Source organism: Chelonoidis abingdonii, chromosome 8 (genome assembly GCF_003597395.2).
Source record: "Chelonoidis abingdonii isolate Lonesome George chromosome 8, CheloAbing_2.0, whole genome shotgun sequence".
NCBI lineage: Eukaryota > Metazoa > Chordata > Testudines > Testudinidae > Chelonoidis > Chelonoidis abingdonii.
The window spans coordinates 51792661-51806590 of record NC_133776.1 but is presented as its reverse complement, the minus strand read 5'-3'; the positions used below and the strand labels follow the sequence as shown (position 1 = coordinate 51806590).

The window sequence follows — 13930 nt, the reverse complement described above, 5'->3', positions numbered from 1 at the left end:
CGGCTGGCAGTGGGGAAAACTGAGCAAGGTATTTTACTCTTGTCAGGGTAATGGGTGTGAGTTCCTGTGGGCTGCCTGTTTGGCAGAGCTGGGAATGGATGGTTTCACCGTACAGTAACACCCCTCTCTCTCTCTCTCTCTCTCTTTCTCTCCCCACCCCACCAAAGGTTTCAGAGACAGCTGTCTGAGCCCTGCCACCCTTTCCCTCCTCCGCCAGGCCTTCCTGGAGACAGTCGCCCCGTCTACCACAGGCAGATATCCGAGCCTATAGTCCCGGCCGCTCCGCACCCTCAGGGATTCAAACAGGAGTACCATGATCCCCTCTATGAGCATGGTGTCCCAGGCATTGCAGGGCCTCCAAGGCATGGATACCAATCTCCAATGGGCATTAAGCAGGAGCCCAGGGATTACTGCATTGACTCAGGTTTGTATGGGAGTTGGGTCTCCAGCTCTGGAGATGCCTCTGAAAGGTTTAGCCAGGACCCTGCCCTGTAGTGTTCCTTGTGCACAGGACCCTGGGCCCCGGGGCTTCACGAAGGCTGTTGAGCCCCCGTTTCTAAGGAATAGACCCCATTTGGAACTTGCAGACCTCAGCCAGCGCCTGTAGGGAATGCAGTGTCTCAGAAAGGGAAACTGCTTCCTAGGGTGGAGTGCAAGCACTGCAGCAGCTGCAGAATGCTAGCAGAGGGAGCGTGGAGAAGTCACTCCCCACAGCTCTGTTGAAGCCAAGCAGCATATCAGTTCATGCCCTAAGCTGGAGCAGGCTCTGCTATGCCCTCTGTCCGCTGGTGTTTCCAAGCACAGCGAGGAACCGATGGGGAAGGGAACAGCAGTGTTTACATACAGCATCATGTTGGCTTTCTCATGCCAACAAAATGCCTCCAAAGAACCCCTGCTGGCAGTAGGTCAATGCCCAGGCTTTGCTGAGGCCCTGTGGAAGGAAGCGCCTTCTGCCTGAAACCTAGCACACCGTGCGCAAGCGGTCTGTGTGGCTGGAGTCCTTCCCCAAATGGCTGGGGTGCGGAGCAGGTCGATGCAGTGAGTTCCAGCTGATTCACGCACTCCAGGCTAGAGCCGAGCTGTATCTTTCCCCATCTCCCAGTCAGCACTGGGGGACTGCAAAGTGCCACTAGATCTGCCGCGCTAGGAGAGGAACGGAGCTGCAGTTGGCCCACCTGCCTGTGCTGAGGTTTAGCTGGCAACTTCCTCTAAGGTGTCTTGATGATAATGTTGCATTAAAGCGGTGACCTGTGTGACCTAGACGTTTTCCACTGTGGGTGTGGGAAATCGCGCCCCACACGCTGCCTCCAAGCTAATGTCTAACCGGGTTAGAATGTCAGATGATTCTTTTTATTTTTTATTTTTTTTCGTATAAAGAACAAGCATCAAGCACTCAACAGATGTTGCTGTATCTAAGCTCCAGTAATCTGCACAGCGGTCCTGCTCGACCGGGCTGCAGACCTATGTGCAGAATGCCTCCTCCTCCCCACCTTCCCTTAGATCACAGGGGCAAAGGTTATCTGAGCGCACAGAGTTATGTGGGCTCGGGCTAAGCTTTCCCCTTGGCCCCAGGTAGCCGACTCTGTTGACCCATTGTGTGATTTCTGCTGGCTGCTGACAGTGCAGGGTCTAGCTACACAACAGAAAATCCTCTAATCGCCTTAGGCCTAAAAATACAGTGACCTCTCAAAGGCAGGATTGAATGCAGTCGTCAGCAACAAAATGGAGCAGATGCGTGGGGGGTGGTCCCTAAATTTTTAGAAGGACTCTTGTTTGTCTTCAACTTTCCTCCCTTCTCATGTTGCTTGAGCTATTTAGGAGAAGACAAAATATTGGGTTTGGTCTCTTTTTTAAAACCGTCTACTAACGTGGATTGTTGAAACAGACCTTTCCCTATTGAGTGTCTCCAAATCGCCTTTGCAAGTCAATTTGGATTGCCTTTTCCAAACCAGGAAGGAGCCTATACTTTGTGCTGATAACTTCTCGCTACTCATTTTGAGACCTTGTGCCATTGCAAAGAGATGGGAGTGAATGAGAAGGGGGCTGTTCCTTGTAGGAAGAGGAGAAGAGGTGGTTTATAAGACCTCCAGGATAAATATGCTGTACTTGCAGTTGCAGTAGCGTATTCACACCTACAAATTCAGGACACCTCAGTTTAGTCTCTGATTTATCTTTCAAGTTGAATCCGAGCGGGTAAATAGTCATGTGGGCTAGGAATAGTTCAGAGCTATGAGGTGGCCTGTTTTCCAAGGCTTCTCATTTCCTAGATGAGAGGGAGTTCTGTGTTCAGAGAAGTCTGCAAGTCAAAGCAAACATTGAGTGAATGATCAATCTTTCGAGCCGTCCCTGAAATCTTATGTGGGGACTTCTCACCTCTTGAGCGCCTCTTGCTGCTATATGCAGTACTGCAGCCCTTTTCCTGATTCCCAGGGCCCCTCGTAGGTTGTTGCTCTCGCCGGGCGGGTCAGTGGTTCTGCCTCTAGCTGGTCACACAATGAAAATGAACCCTTCCAGGGTAGCAAAAGTCCAGCAAAACTGTCTGTCTGCCCTCACCTCGATCTTCAGCCCCAGCTCTGGGCCCTTCAAACTCAGACCTTAGGTTGGGCTGCCACACGAGCCTTGTCCCCATCTCAGAGTTGACACCACTTCCCTGGGGAGGGAGGGAACACGGTGCCCCCACTGCTCTGGGTGCCAGCCAAGGGACCCAGCAGCCAAACACAGCTCCCAGCTATTCATTGCTGCTGCTTCCCTGGGCCTCTTCCCACCTGGACCCTTTAGCCTCCCACCTTAGCTTGGGGTTGATGTTCCCAGGGCGCTTTTCTCCCCAGCTTAAGCAAGTGCAGCCCGGATCAAACCCTGGCTGCCCCTCAAGCTCCTGTGGCCAGAGAGGAGCCCCTGTCCCTCTGGTCCCAGCTGAGCTCTGGCTACTTCTGGGAGGCCTCTCTAAGCAGGCCTGGAGGACCCCCCCATCTGCTGCTTCTGCCCTGAGTGGGAGTGGTGGGGACAGGCCCTGCCATAGGGTGCCAGAAAGACTGGGTGCGCCCTATCATAGGTCACCACACTAGAATCGCTTGTAGGGCTATGTGATCTTGCGGGATTTCCTGCTCACATGACGCTGCCAATCCTGGGTGGGAGGCACACAGCATGCCGAGGAGCAGCGCCAGGGCCCTGGGAGGATGCTTCAGCCTGTGATGGGGTGACATTGACCCCCCTAGCAAGCGAAGGTGCCGAGCCATTGCACCTGCTGACTGCGTGCACAGCGACTGTGTAACATTCCCAGGGGGGCCAGTGCAGGGCTATCTCAGCAGGCTGCTTCTGCTGTGCCATCTGACCAGGGTGTAGAGCTGCCTGGTTCAGCACAGACTTAACTCGGCTGTTGTCTTGATTGCAGAAGTGCCTACCTGCCAGTCGTCGTACATGAGAGGAGGGGGCTACTTCCCCACAGGCCAGGAGGGTAAGTGTGCGCGTGTGTACACAAGACGGAGCACTGCAGGGACGGCCATGGGAGCACAGTTGTGTGTCATTGACTGGGGCAGAAGGTTGTGGAGGCTGCTGACACAAAAGACAAAGTGTCTCTTGTCTGTGCTACTACAGTAAGAGAACCACCAACTGCTTTAGAAAGGGAGAGGCCTAGGAACTTCCCCGGTTTTGGTACCCACCCCCACCCATCTGTAGCTTCCTTTCTGTGCTGGGGTGAATCCAGCACCACTGTGAAAGCAGGTGGAATGGCAAACCAGCGTCACTGCTGATTTAGAGATCCAATCTGCCCCTTACCAGGCGCTCTGTATCCTTCCGTACGACTGTTGAGACTCCCATTTACCGCAGCATGAGTTCTTCCTTCCTGCCCCGCTCTTGGGTGTATTAGACAGTGGTACCGGCGGCTGTGCCTGATGCAGCTGCTAATAATAGAGCATCTCCATTTCAACTGACGCTTCACCTGAGCTAACAGACCATCCCAGCTGCGTGAGAGAGCAAGGGGAAACCACGCTGCCTTGCTCAGCCACACATCTTGACGGCCGCATGCTTGGCTGTACCCTTTAGTGTGGGATAACATGCCTGATAGAGACGGTAAAAGTTTTTTCAGTTACTGGAGCTACATGGGGTGGGGAAGAGGAGAAATCTGAATGGTATTTGGCCAGCGGAGTGGCTTTCAGCTCGCTCATTGAACTAGTCTAGACAGGTTTTCTGCCAGCAAATAGAATCGAACGTTCTGAGGGCCAGGCCGAGTGAGCCAATGCACCGTTTAGCCCAGAAATGGGACTACTCGGATGTGCTTCTTGCAAGTGAAATGTGCTGACTTTCTAAAACTGTGTTTTCTAAAGATGGGCCTCAAATAAAGCCATAGTCTCTGTAAGCAAAGGGGGTATCTGGCAGATATCCAGGAGATTTCTGATCTGGGGTTGGGTTGATTCAATGGCACAATCGGCTAATCACACCTCTGCACCCATATCATACATGCTTCAGCGTAGGTCGCCTCTCCAGTCTGCGGCGCTAACGGGCATGCTTCCCTCCTAGGATTTTCCTATGAAAAAGATGCCCGGTTGTACTTTGATGACACTTGCGTGGTGCCGGAGAGGCTGGAAGGTAAGACGCTAGCTGTAATGCAGCAGGGTGGGGGGGCAGGCATGGAGCTGCCTAATAGAATTCCCATGGCCAGCTCTTCTGAGGAAAACAGGGTAAGAAACCCAAGCCAGTGGCAAAAGGATGCTGGAGCTGGGCTCTGTAGCCAGGCCCCACTCCCTGTCCATCACTTGGTGACATCCTCAGGCAGCCTCATTCTAGGGCTAGAGCCTAGCCAGGCTGGCCCCGAGTGCAGGAGACAGCAGGTCGGCGGCGAGCCAGCAGCCCTGCTGTGCTGGGAGCAGGTGATCTAACATGTCTCTCCTCCCACGCAGGGAAAGTGAAGCAGGAGCCCACCATGTATCGGGAGGGGCCTCCGTACCAGAGACGAGGGTCACTGCAGCTCTGGCAGTTTCTGGTCACACTCCTGGATGACCCGGCCAATGCCCACTTCATTGCCTGGACAGGCCGGGGCATGGAGTTCAAGCTGATTGAGCCTGAAGAGGTACGGAACCAGTGGCTGCTGGCTTGGTTACAACCCGGAAACAACAAAGGCCTCTGTTCCCAACACACGTCCTCATGGCGCTCTGAGCATTGCCTGGTGCAGTGTGGGGGGAACAGCGGGGAAAGGGTTGAGTCTAATGGGGTTTAATACTTTACTGCAGCGGTTCCCAACCTTTTCCGGGTGGCGGGTGCTGGACGGCGAGCCACTGAGGACCGTGGCCGGCGGACAAGCATCTGCCAAAATGCCTCTGAGAAGCAGCAACGTCAAGAGGCGTCGTCGCTGAAATGCTGCCAAAAATCAGCGGCATTTCGGTGGCGATGCCTCTTGATGACACCACTTTTCAGCAGATGCTTGTCCTGGCGGCCAGTACGCGGGCACACTTAGGTGCCCTGGCAGGCACCATGGCACCTGCAGGCACTGCGTTGGGGACCACTGGAAATGAATGACTGGCTTGGAGCCTCAGGCTGATCAGGGCAGGCACTGCGTTGGGGACCACTGGAAATGAATGACTGGCTTGGAGCCTCAGGCTGATCAGGGCTCTCTTCTTTCCACCCATCTCACTCTCTAAATGGCGGGGCGGGGGGAGGGAGGGAAATAGGGAACATCTTTGCTGGGGGCATGGAGTATGCTCTGGATCTCCAGAAGAGAGACCCGTGGGCACTGTGAGCAGGGGGCTGCGTACAGCAGCTTTGCAGCCTCTTGAGGGAGGCTGGACAAGGCAGACAGAGCCTTGGGATGGAGCAAATGTAGCCTCCTTGGTATATGCTTGGGCAGTGGTGGAGAATAGTCTTGCTCTTGCCCAGTGCTGGAGGAGGTCTGAGACTCTGGCTCCCCTAGGATGGGGGCGCTGAGCTCTCCGTTTGTAGAGTCAGTGCTGGGCTAGCCATGCAGTCTGCCTCACACTGGAAATGCAGAGGGTACAGATGGGGTGAGTGCTGGAGCTTGGGCAGGTATATGGAGGTAGATTTATGGTTGGTGCTGTGGCCTCAGTCTCTGTAGTGGAAACATCCAGCAGTGAGATAGTTAATGTTGATATTTAGACTGTCATTGCTAGGTTTCAGAGTCAACATACAGCACAGTGAAGGGAGAGGAGCAGTTCCCAGCTCTCAGCTGTCTGCCAGCTCAGGCAGGCACTCCTGCCTCTGCTATGCTGTGTTCCTGTGGGTGAAAGAAGTGTGTTTTTCTGTTTGCTTACTTGGGGCTGTTTTGCTGTTCCAAGGCTAGAATGGTTTTCAAATGGACATGTAGATTCTGGAGCAAGGGCGGGATTCCGCAGCCAGGCACTACAGGCAATCGCAGGTGTGGTGGCCGTGACACATGCAAGTCCTGCCAGCAGCGTAGTCTGTAGCTTTTATTTTACATTCAGTCTGCTTTTGAGTGGTTTTCAAGATGTAAAAGCCAGCAATGCTGTCTCCACTGGCAACTGGAGCAATTAACCTGCAACTTCCAGCCCCAATTCCCGTCTCAGCAGACACCGAAAAGCAGAACTGTCATGTGGAAATATGTCCCTCCCGCCCCAGAACAGCTGCGAACCCCAAACAGTGCCGTTTTGACTGCATAGTGCAAAGGGGGGGGGGGGGAGGTTACTGTTTTGATGCCAGTGTAAGCCGTGCCCTGCTCAGGTCCCTCTGCTTAGGGGCCCATATTCCCACCAGCAGTGATGGTACTTTGCCCAGGGCTGAGATGCGCACGTTGCCTTTGGAAGAGCGTTCCCTCTTGTGGAAACCAGATTGCCTCCTCCACAGCCCCAGTTCATATGTCCTTCACCCACAGGAACCCATTGCTTTGTGACCCCTGTGGGCGACGCTGGGTAGGGTCCTGTGTCACAGCTTGTTGTCGGATCTTCTCCCACTTGTAACAGCCCAAGGGAGACGTGTTGAACAGATGGCATAAGCCCAGGTCTCCATGGGTTCTGCTATGTTGGAGCCCCAGATTGGTAGCAAGCAATCTGCCAACCAGGAGCCCTGGGTGCTTGTGTCATTATCTCCTATGCTGTAGCAGCCAGTTCATGCACTCTCCCTGGGCACTTCATGAAACTCATTCCTTCCCTTTCGCTCTAGCATGTTTCCTTCCCTGCCCATGTGGTCCTGGGCTGGCCCAGCACTTGCCAGGTGCATTGGACACCTAGCAGGGTCCATGAGGTTTCCACTGTAGCTGGCAGCTCTGCCCTGGTGATCCCAAGAAGGCACTGGACTTCTTAAATCACCCTCTGTGAGAAGCATCAGGGCACATTTGCAGGGTGACACAGAGGAAGAAGCAGTTTAAGTAATTGAAACCAGCTGCATCGCTGAGCAGTGCACTCTGGGTAATGATCCATAATCTCTATTGCGCTGTGCATGGAAATTGTGGTTTTCAAACGGCTTTTTTGGCAGGCTCCCTAATCAAGTGGCTTTGATTGTCTTCCAGTTGAGCACCCTCTGAACGCTGACAGGCGGCTCTTCAGTCTGTAAATGCTTTTGCCATGAGTCTACTTTTATTGCCTTTGGGGGGGAGAATGGAGTTAAGGGAGGGGGCAGAGAATGCAAGTGGGAGGGGGGGTGGAACATGTGGCAAAAGCCCACCAAAGCACAAGGAGCCATGGTCCCTGGGATGCCGCTGCCTCTCCTTTGTGGAGGAGATACAACAGGAGTCATGTAATCTCCCCCGGCCAAGAGCAAGCTAGGCAGGGAAGCCAAGCTCTCTTCTGTCGAACTGTTAAGTGGCCCACATACTCCTGGAGCAGTCCCCAGCCAGGGCCTGGCTAGCCATGAGTAGGCTTCATGGGGCTCACCAGCACAGTGTCATGCAGCGGTGAAACGGACAGAGCTCTTCTGAGGCCCCCTCCATTAGCGGAGCCTTGATGCTAGAAAACGATTACGTAACCATAGCTACCGGGCTGCTTGGAAGCCCTGCGTATACAAACACTCCTCTTGTTGCATATGGAAGTGATGGCAGGAAGAGGCTGTGACTGAACAGACAGCGTGCTCTGGAGGCACTTCCAGAGCTGCTGGTGGGGAGGAGTCGGGGGATGCCTTCCTGCCTATAGTGGTGTAGCACCTTACAGTTTTCACTGGGGAAAGGCCAATGTGGGGGGTGGAGTGATAGCTGGGCTTTCTTTTCCCTCCAGAGGTCGCATCTTTGCTTTGAAGTGCTTAGATTTCTAGCAAATAAATCATTGCTGTTCTTCTGCCCCTTGTTAAACAGTCTGTCTGTTAGCAGGAGCTGGCTCTACAATCTGTGTCCATTCCCTTCCATGAACCATGAATAGAGACCAAATCACTGAACCTTATGGAAGAGGGATCACCGTTTCCTCTTAGGCTTGGAGCAGGGAAGGAAATGGAGAGAGATGTTACCGTGGCATGGCTTGGGAGGCTAAACCCAGGTGCCTCTCTGATTTAGCTAGGCTAGGTATACCTTTGCCCTGATTTTAAACAGCTGAAGAGGAGAGCAGCTCCCCTACTCGCTAGCCACTTTGCTGCTGAAACTAGAGGTCCTTGGACCAGTTTCTCACCCCTCTGCAACTCACCTGGTGAACAGAAAAGGGTTCCCCCAACCTGAACATTGGCCAGGGGGATTTACCTGCCCTGCCAGTCAGTATTGCCATTTGAACTGCTCTGTTTCAGCTCAAGTTGCTGCCTCAGGCCTCTACATGCATTTCCCCTCTGTTACAATGCCTCAGGTGGACGGGGTTTGGCTTAGTGCACTTAGTTTCAGGAAATCCCATTAATCTATCTCCAAATGGATAATGGTGCTGCATGGCTTATTGTCCATTCCAGAAATCCCACGGGAAGGGGCGGATTGGTTGGCAGCAGCCTCATGTCATCAGATTCCCTCTCCCAAAGGGAACGGAAATGAGTAAACCTCTTCAGGCTACTCTGAAATCTGCTTAGAAATGACCGGGTTCTCTTGCAGCCCATTAGCAGCTCCTGCCTGTGGCTGCCTCTCTCAGGTTTCTGAGGTGACCGTTCTAGTAATTCCTTATTGACTGCAACCGAAACCACAGAGCTTAGCTGCTGCGTGCTAATGGCTAGTGGTCGATAACCCGGGGGTTGGGTAGAAGTGATTGCTCAGCCAGCCTGCTATATTCTGAGGCCCTGGGTGACTCAGGGGGTTGGTAATGGGACACAGAGCCTGGTGGTTGCAGGGTTGAGTCCAGTGGCCATCGTTTGGTTGCTCTGTGATGTATGAGCAGTTGATGGTTTAGGCCCAATTTCTTGTAGACACATGAGCACATAACAAGCCACCACCTTGGCTAGCGCAAGGACCGAATGGTACGTGCAGGTGCTGGCTGTGCCTGGGTCTATACCTGTTGGAAGACTCTGGTCACCAAGGCTCTTGGGGACCTCTCTCAGTAGCACTAACCTTTGGCAAACCCATCAGAGCTGTCCCTGGGTCTTCATGCCTGTCTCCTCTCCCCTCAGGTAGCTCGACGCTGGGGAATCCAGAAGAACCGACCAGCCATGAACTACGACAAGCTCAGCCGTTCTTTGCGCTACTACTATGAAAAGGGCATCATGCAGAAGGCGAGTAGGTCACCGCTGCCTGTCAACGGCAGACCAGATGCATGAGGGTTGAGGGCTGGTGCAGGGGGACAGCCCCTCTGGGTGAGGGGGCAAGGACTGGCAGCAGCAGTAGGACAGCATGAGGAGTGCTCACAGCTAGTCAGATTCCTGAGTGGCTGCAGAACCTTTCAGGAGCAAGAGCCAGGTCCCATGGCTTCTGTTGCTCTGGGGACAGACACTTGGAAGAGGGAAGTGACTCCACCAAACTGAGGCAATGGGAAACCATGATGCAACCTGGCTTCGGGCAGGGGCTGTTAGGGGAGACACTGGGGCACCAATTTAATTTTTTAGCATCTCATGGGTGAACTGTAAAGATGCAGCCTTATGGAAACGGAATGCAAAGCAGTGAAGTGATAATTGTTCTGTTGGGGTGCAGCTGTCATACTAAAATAATGACAACCCTAGCATTGCCGGTGTGCCTAAACCTAGACTGAGCTGTTACAGGCACATTTATACCGGTATAGCTGCGTCTGTGCTAGAGGATTTTGGCTTGTTGGCTATTCCACTTTCACCCCAATCTATTTCAAGCTAGATGGAGATGGTCTGTAGACCAGCCCTCTCCTCTATATTCTAAAAAACGATCAGATGAAGCACTTTGGAACTGGAGAGCTGGTTTAGCCCCATGGAGGCTGTCTTTTACAGTAGCTTCAATGAAACGCCCTCGGAAGTGTTGTGCTGCTTTTCACTGGGAGAGGAGCAAAGTTTACCTTAACAAATGACAATAAATATCTCAATCCAAACAGCACTGCTGGGAATGTGAGCATACCCTGTTGTCAGGGGCCTTGTGAATGAATCTTCCAGCCCTTATGCAAATTGTACCATTTAACTTCTAATAATGTCCGAATGAGTGCTCAGTTAAGGGCTTCATTCAATATTCTGCCCACTAGTGGAAGAACTGAGACATCCCATTCTAATCTACATCAGTGTGTCCTGAGCCACATGTGACAGCTGAGATCCTAAGAACATAACAGTTATACCGGCCATACTAATGGCCCATCTAGTCCAGTATCCTGTCTTCTGACAGTGGCCAATGCCAGGTGCTTCAGAGGGAATGAACAGAACAGGGAATTATTGAGTGATCAGTGCCAGAGCATGGGGTTGCATCCCTGACCATCTTAACTAATCGCCATTGAGGGACTTATCCTCCATCAAGTTATCAAGTTCTTTTTTGAACCCAGTTATATTTTTGGCCTTCACAGCGTCCCCTGGCAATGAGTTCCACAGGTTGACTGTGAATTGTGTGAAGAAATACTTTTTGTTTGTTTTTAAACCTGCTGCCTATTAATTTCTTTGGGAGACCACTGGTTCTTGTGTTATGTGAAGGAGTAAATAACACTTTTCTCCACACCATGATTTTATAGACCTCTATTATATTCCTCCCCTTAGACTTTTCATCTTGGAAAAGAGTTGACTGTCTTTTTAATCTCTTCTCATTTTGTATAGATACTTGGGATTGTTTTCCAATGTGCATTACTTTGCATTTATCAACACTGAATTTAATCTATTTTCTTGCTCAGTCACCCAGTTTTGTGACATCTCTTGGTAACTCTTTACAGTCTGCTTTGGACTAAACTATTTTGAGTAATTTTGTATCGTCTAAAAATTTTGCCACCTCCTTTTTTTCCAGATCACTTATGAATACGTTGAACAGCAGTGGTCCAAGTTCAGATCCCTTAGGGACACTGCTGTTTACCTCTCTGAATGCTGCCTAGGGGATTTAGGGACATTTTCAATTCAAATGTAATAGAAGATGCATGTCCATATCCCCTAGACGTCTCTTGAAAAATATCAGCCAACACATACACAATTCCCCCTCCACAACCTCTTTCTATCTGTTGCACCCCTATCCATGCAGGCATTTGACAGCCCACAGAGATGACACGTCAGTTTTAGTTTTGTGCCTTTTGGCTCCTACTTCTGCATTGTTCCTCCTATTACGGATGGGGTTTGTGAAGTGTTACTCAAACTGTCTTTAGAAGTAGAAGGAGCCGAATGTTTTGGAGCATGCTGGAGCCTCCCAATTCTCCCATCCTAACACAGGTGTCTGTCTTTGCTTTTAGGTGGCTGGTGAGCGGTACGTCTATAAATTTGTCTGTGACCCTGATGCCCTCTTCTCCATGGCCTACCCGGACAATCAGCGCCCGTTCTTGAAAGCCGAGCCCGACTGCCATGTGACCGAAGATGATACCTTGCGTCTGACACATTTTGAAGACAACCCCGCTTACCTCCTGGAGATGGATCACTGCAGCAACCTTCCCTACGCAGAGGGCTTTGCTTACTGACTTGCTGCAGGCTGGCGTTAGAAAGTCAAGCTGGGGCAAATAAAGGCAGTGGTTTTGTAACGAATGTTTGCTCTTCGTAAAACTGGACTCTGTAAGCATGATTGGTGGAGCCTAAAATGTACAGTCAGTGGCCCCGCTGAAGACCGAATCTGATAGCTTAAGGACTAGGAGTAGATCTGCCAAAGGCTGCAACCATGAAGAGTTTTTCGGGGAGAGGGTTAACTTGAAGCCTTTGTTCCAGGCCACACTGCTATGGACATACGTGTGAGGTGTGGCCATTGTGCCCAATGGTCCCCCTGGAACTTGGCTTGACAATGTGACTGTACAGCACACCATCCTGACAATCTGCTTTGCATCAATCACAATACTTGTAGCTGCCTTGTGTGTTGGAAAGGGCTTTGTTTTGCACAGACAATGGATTTGCAGGGTGGGAGGCAATCTGAGCTAGTCTGGTTTAGGCTTAAAGTGTGGTGCTTGGCCTCTCGGGAGTGGGACAGCACTCTGGGTGGTTTCAAATGCATGGCACCCCAGTTGGACCTGAGGAAACTTCCATGTTCTCTCTAAACAAAAACAAACCCCACCAGACAGCTCCCCTAACTCCTGATCCGGTTCTCTGGAACCAGGTTCCTGCTCTCCTGTGGAGTCCGTCGCTTCCTCCCTGTTTGATGCTTGGAGGGATGGCTTTAATTACAGGGGAAGGTGGGTTGTGGCAGGGTTTTTTCCCATGCATTGGGGAAATGTTTATAAACCAATTTTGTAGTCTTTTGTATTTTAAGGCGAAGCTGCTCTTTGCAAGCCTGCTGCTTCCCCTCCCTGCAGCAGTGCCAATGCTCTGAGGACACTGCACCCTGTGTGGCAGCTTCGCCACCAGCCACGTCCGTTAGCATCTTCTTTGTGCTCTCCGCATCGGATACTGAACAGAACACCTGCGCATTATATGTTTGGAGTGTTCTGCAAGACAGCAGGGCCCCACTGTTTGGGTCCTGTGTGTGCAGCTCCCATGCTCTGGGAATTATATGTATATAATCCATGCATATCCCACTGCGTTAACTCTCCAAGGTGTGACCCTGTGGCATGGCTGCTGTGGTCCTTCTGAACTACCTATTCCTCTCCATATCACTGCTCAAATTTTAACCCTCCATCGCACTCCTGGGATTTGAGACTGGGTGAAACATACAAATAACAGAACTCTCAGCTTAATTTCCATGTCACAGTTCCCTCCCTCTTCAGTGTGTTTTAGGTTGATCGTATAAGAGGAGGCTTTTTTTAAGAATTAAGCTATAATACCTGGATGGGGGAGGATTTCAGGGATGTCTCACCATAAACAAAACATACTCCAGTTCATCTAAATCCCATGGCCTCATGCAGTTACCGCTTCCTAACTTACCCATACCACTCCTATATACTGTATCTATATGCATATTTTTCCCCAACTATCTATACATTTTTGTTGTAAATGCTGTATAGGTTTTTTTTTCCTTCTTAGTTAACCTGGTTTGGGTTTGTTGACTGAGTCGTTACTTTTTTTGAAAGTATGATGATTAACTCTTTGTAGACTAAACTTCTCTCCCCATGATGTATAAAGTGGCCTGTACAGTCACGAAATGTGGGATGCAGGCATCAGTCCTGCACCGAAGGGATGGATGCTAGCTGTTGTTCAGGGTGGAAAGTCTACAGTGCAGAAAGGGTTAATCTGAGGAGTGATCTGAAATAACCTTTCCTTGAGCAGGGTCGTGCATCTCCTGCAAAGCTGCATTACATTCTGTACTGTGTACAATAAAGGATTTTGTTTTCTGTTCATTCGTGGCTGGAATTGCCTTTTTTCCTCATTCATATGGGGTGTGCATTCTGTGTCCTGAAAAGACGACTTGGGGAAGGCTTTTCCGACTATCCTCCAGATCTCTGTGCTGGGGTCACATCATCTACACCACGCTGGGGGGTTCTGCTGTGCCGATGATCCCAACGGGGAAACGCTGTTTGTCTCTTTGCTGATACAACCTATGAAAATCCTTCGGTTGAGGGGGAGGAGGGTGTTTGGTACG

At 51.3% G+C, this 13930-nt stretch overlaps 1 protein-coding gene across 3 annotated transcripts in view; it reads left to right on the top strand.

Annotated features, from left to right (window-relative positions):
• Positions 1 to 13688, top strand: part of ETV5 (ETS variant transcription factor 5) — a 38885-nt gene extending 25197 nt beyond the window's left edge. For 2 of the 3 annotated variants that reach the window (XM_032772478.2, XM_032772475.2), the window contains exons 8-13: positions 168 to 424; positions 3392 to 3454; positions 4516 to 4584; positions 4896 to 5065; positions 9466 to 9567; positions 11667 to 13688. In XM_032772478.2, coding sequence (XP_032628369.1) covers positions 168 to 424; positions 3392 to 3454; positions 4516 to 4584; positions 4896 to 5065; positions 9466 to 9567; positions 11667 to 11888 — 883 coding nt within the window. In that variant the 3' untranslated portion in view covers positions 11889 to 13688. The remainder of the gene's footprint in view (positions 1 to 167; positions 425 to 3391; positions 3455 to 4515; positions 4585 to 4895; positions 5066 to 9465; positions 9568 to 11666) is intronic. The other variant, XM_075068608.1, reaches the window with a different exon arrangement.
• The last annotated feature ends 242 nt before the right edge of the window (positions 13689 to 13930 follow it).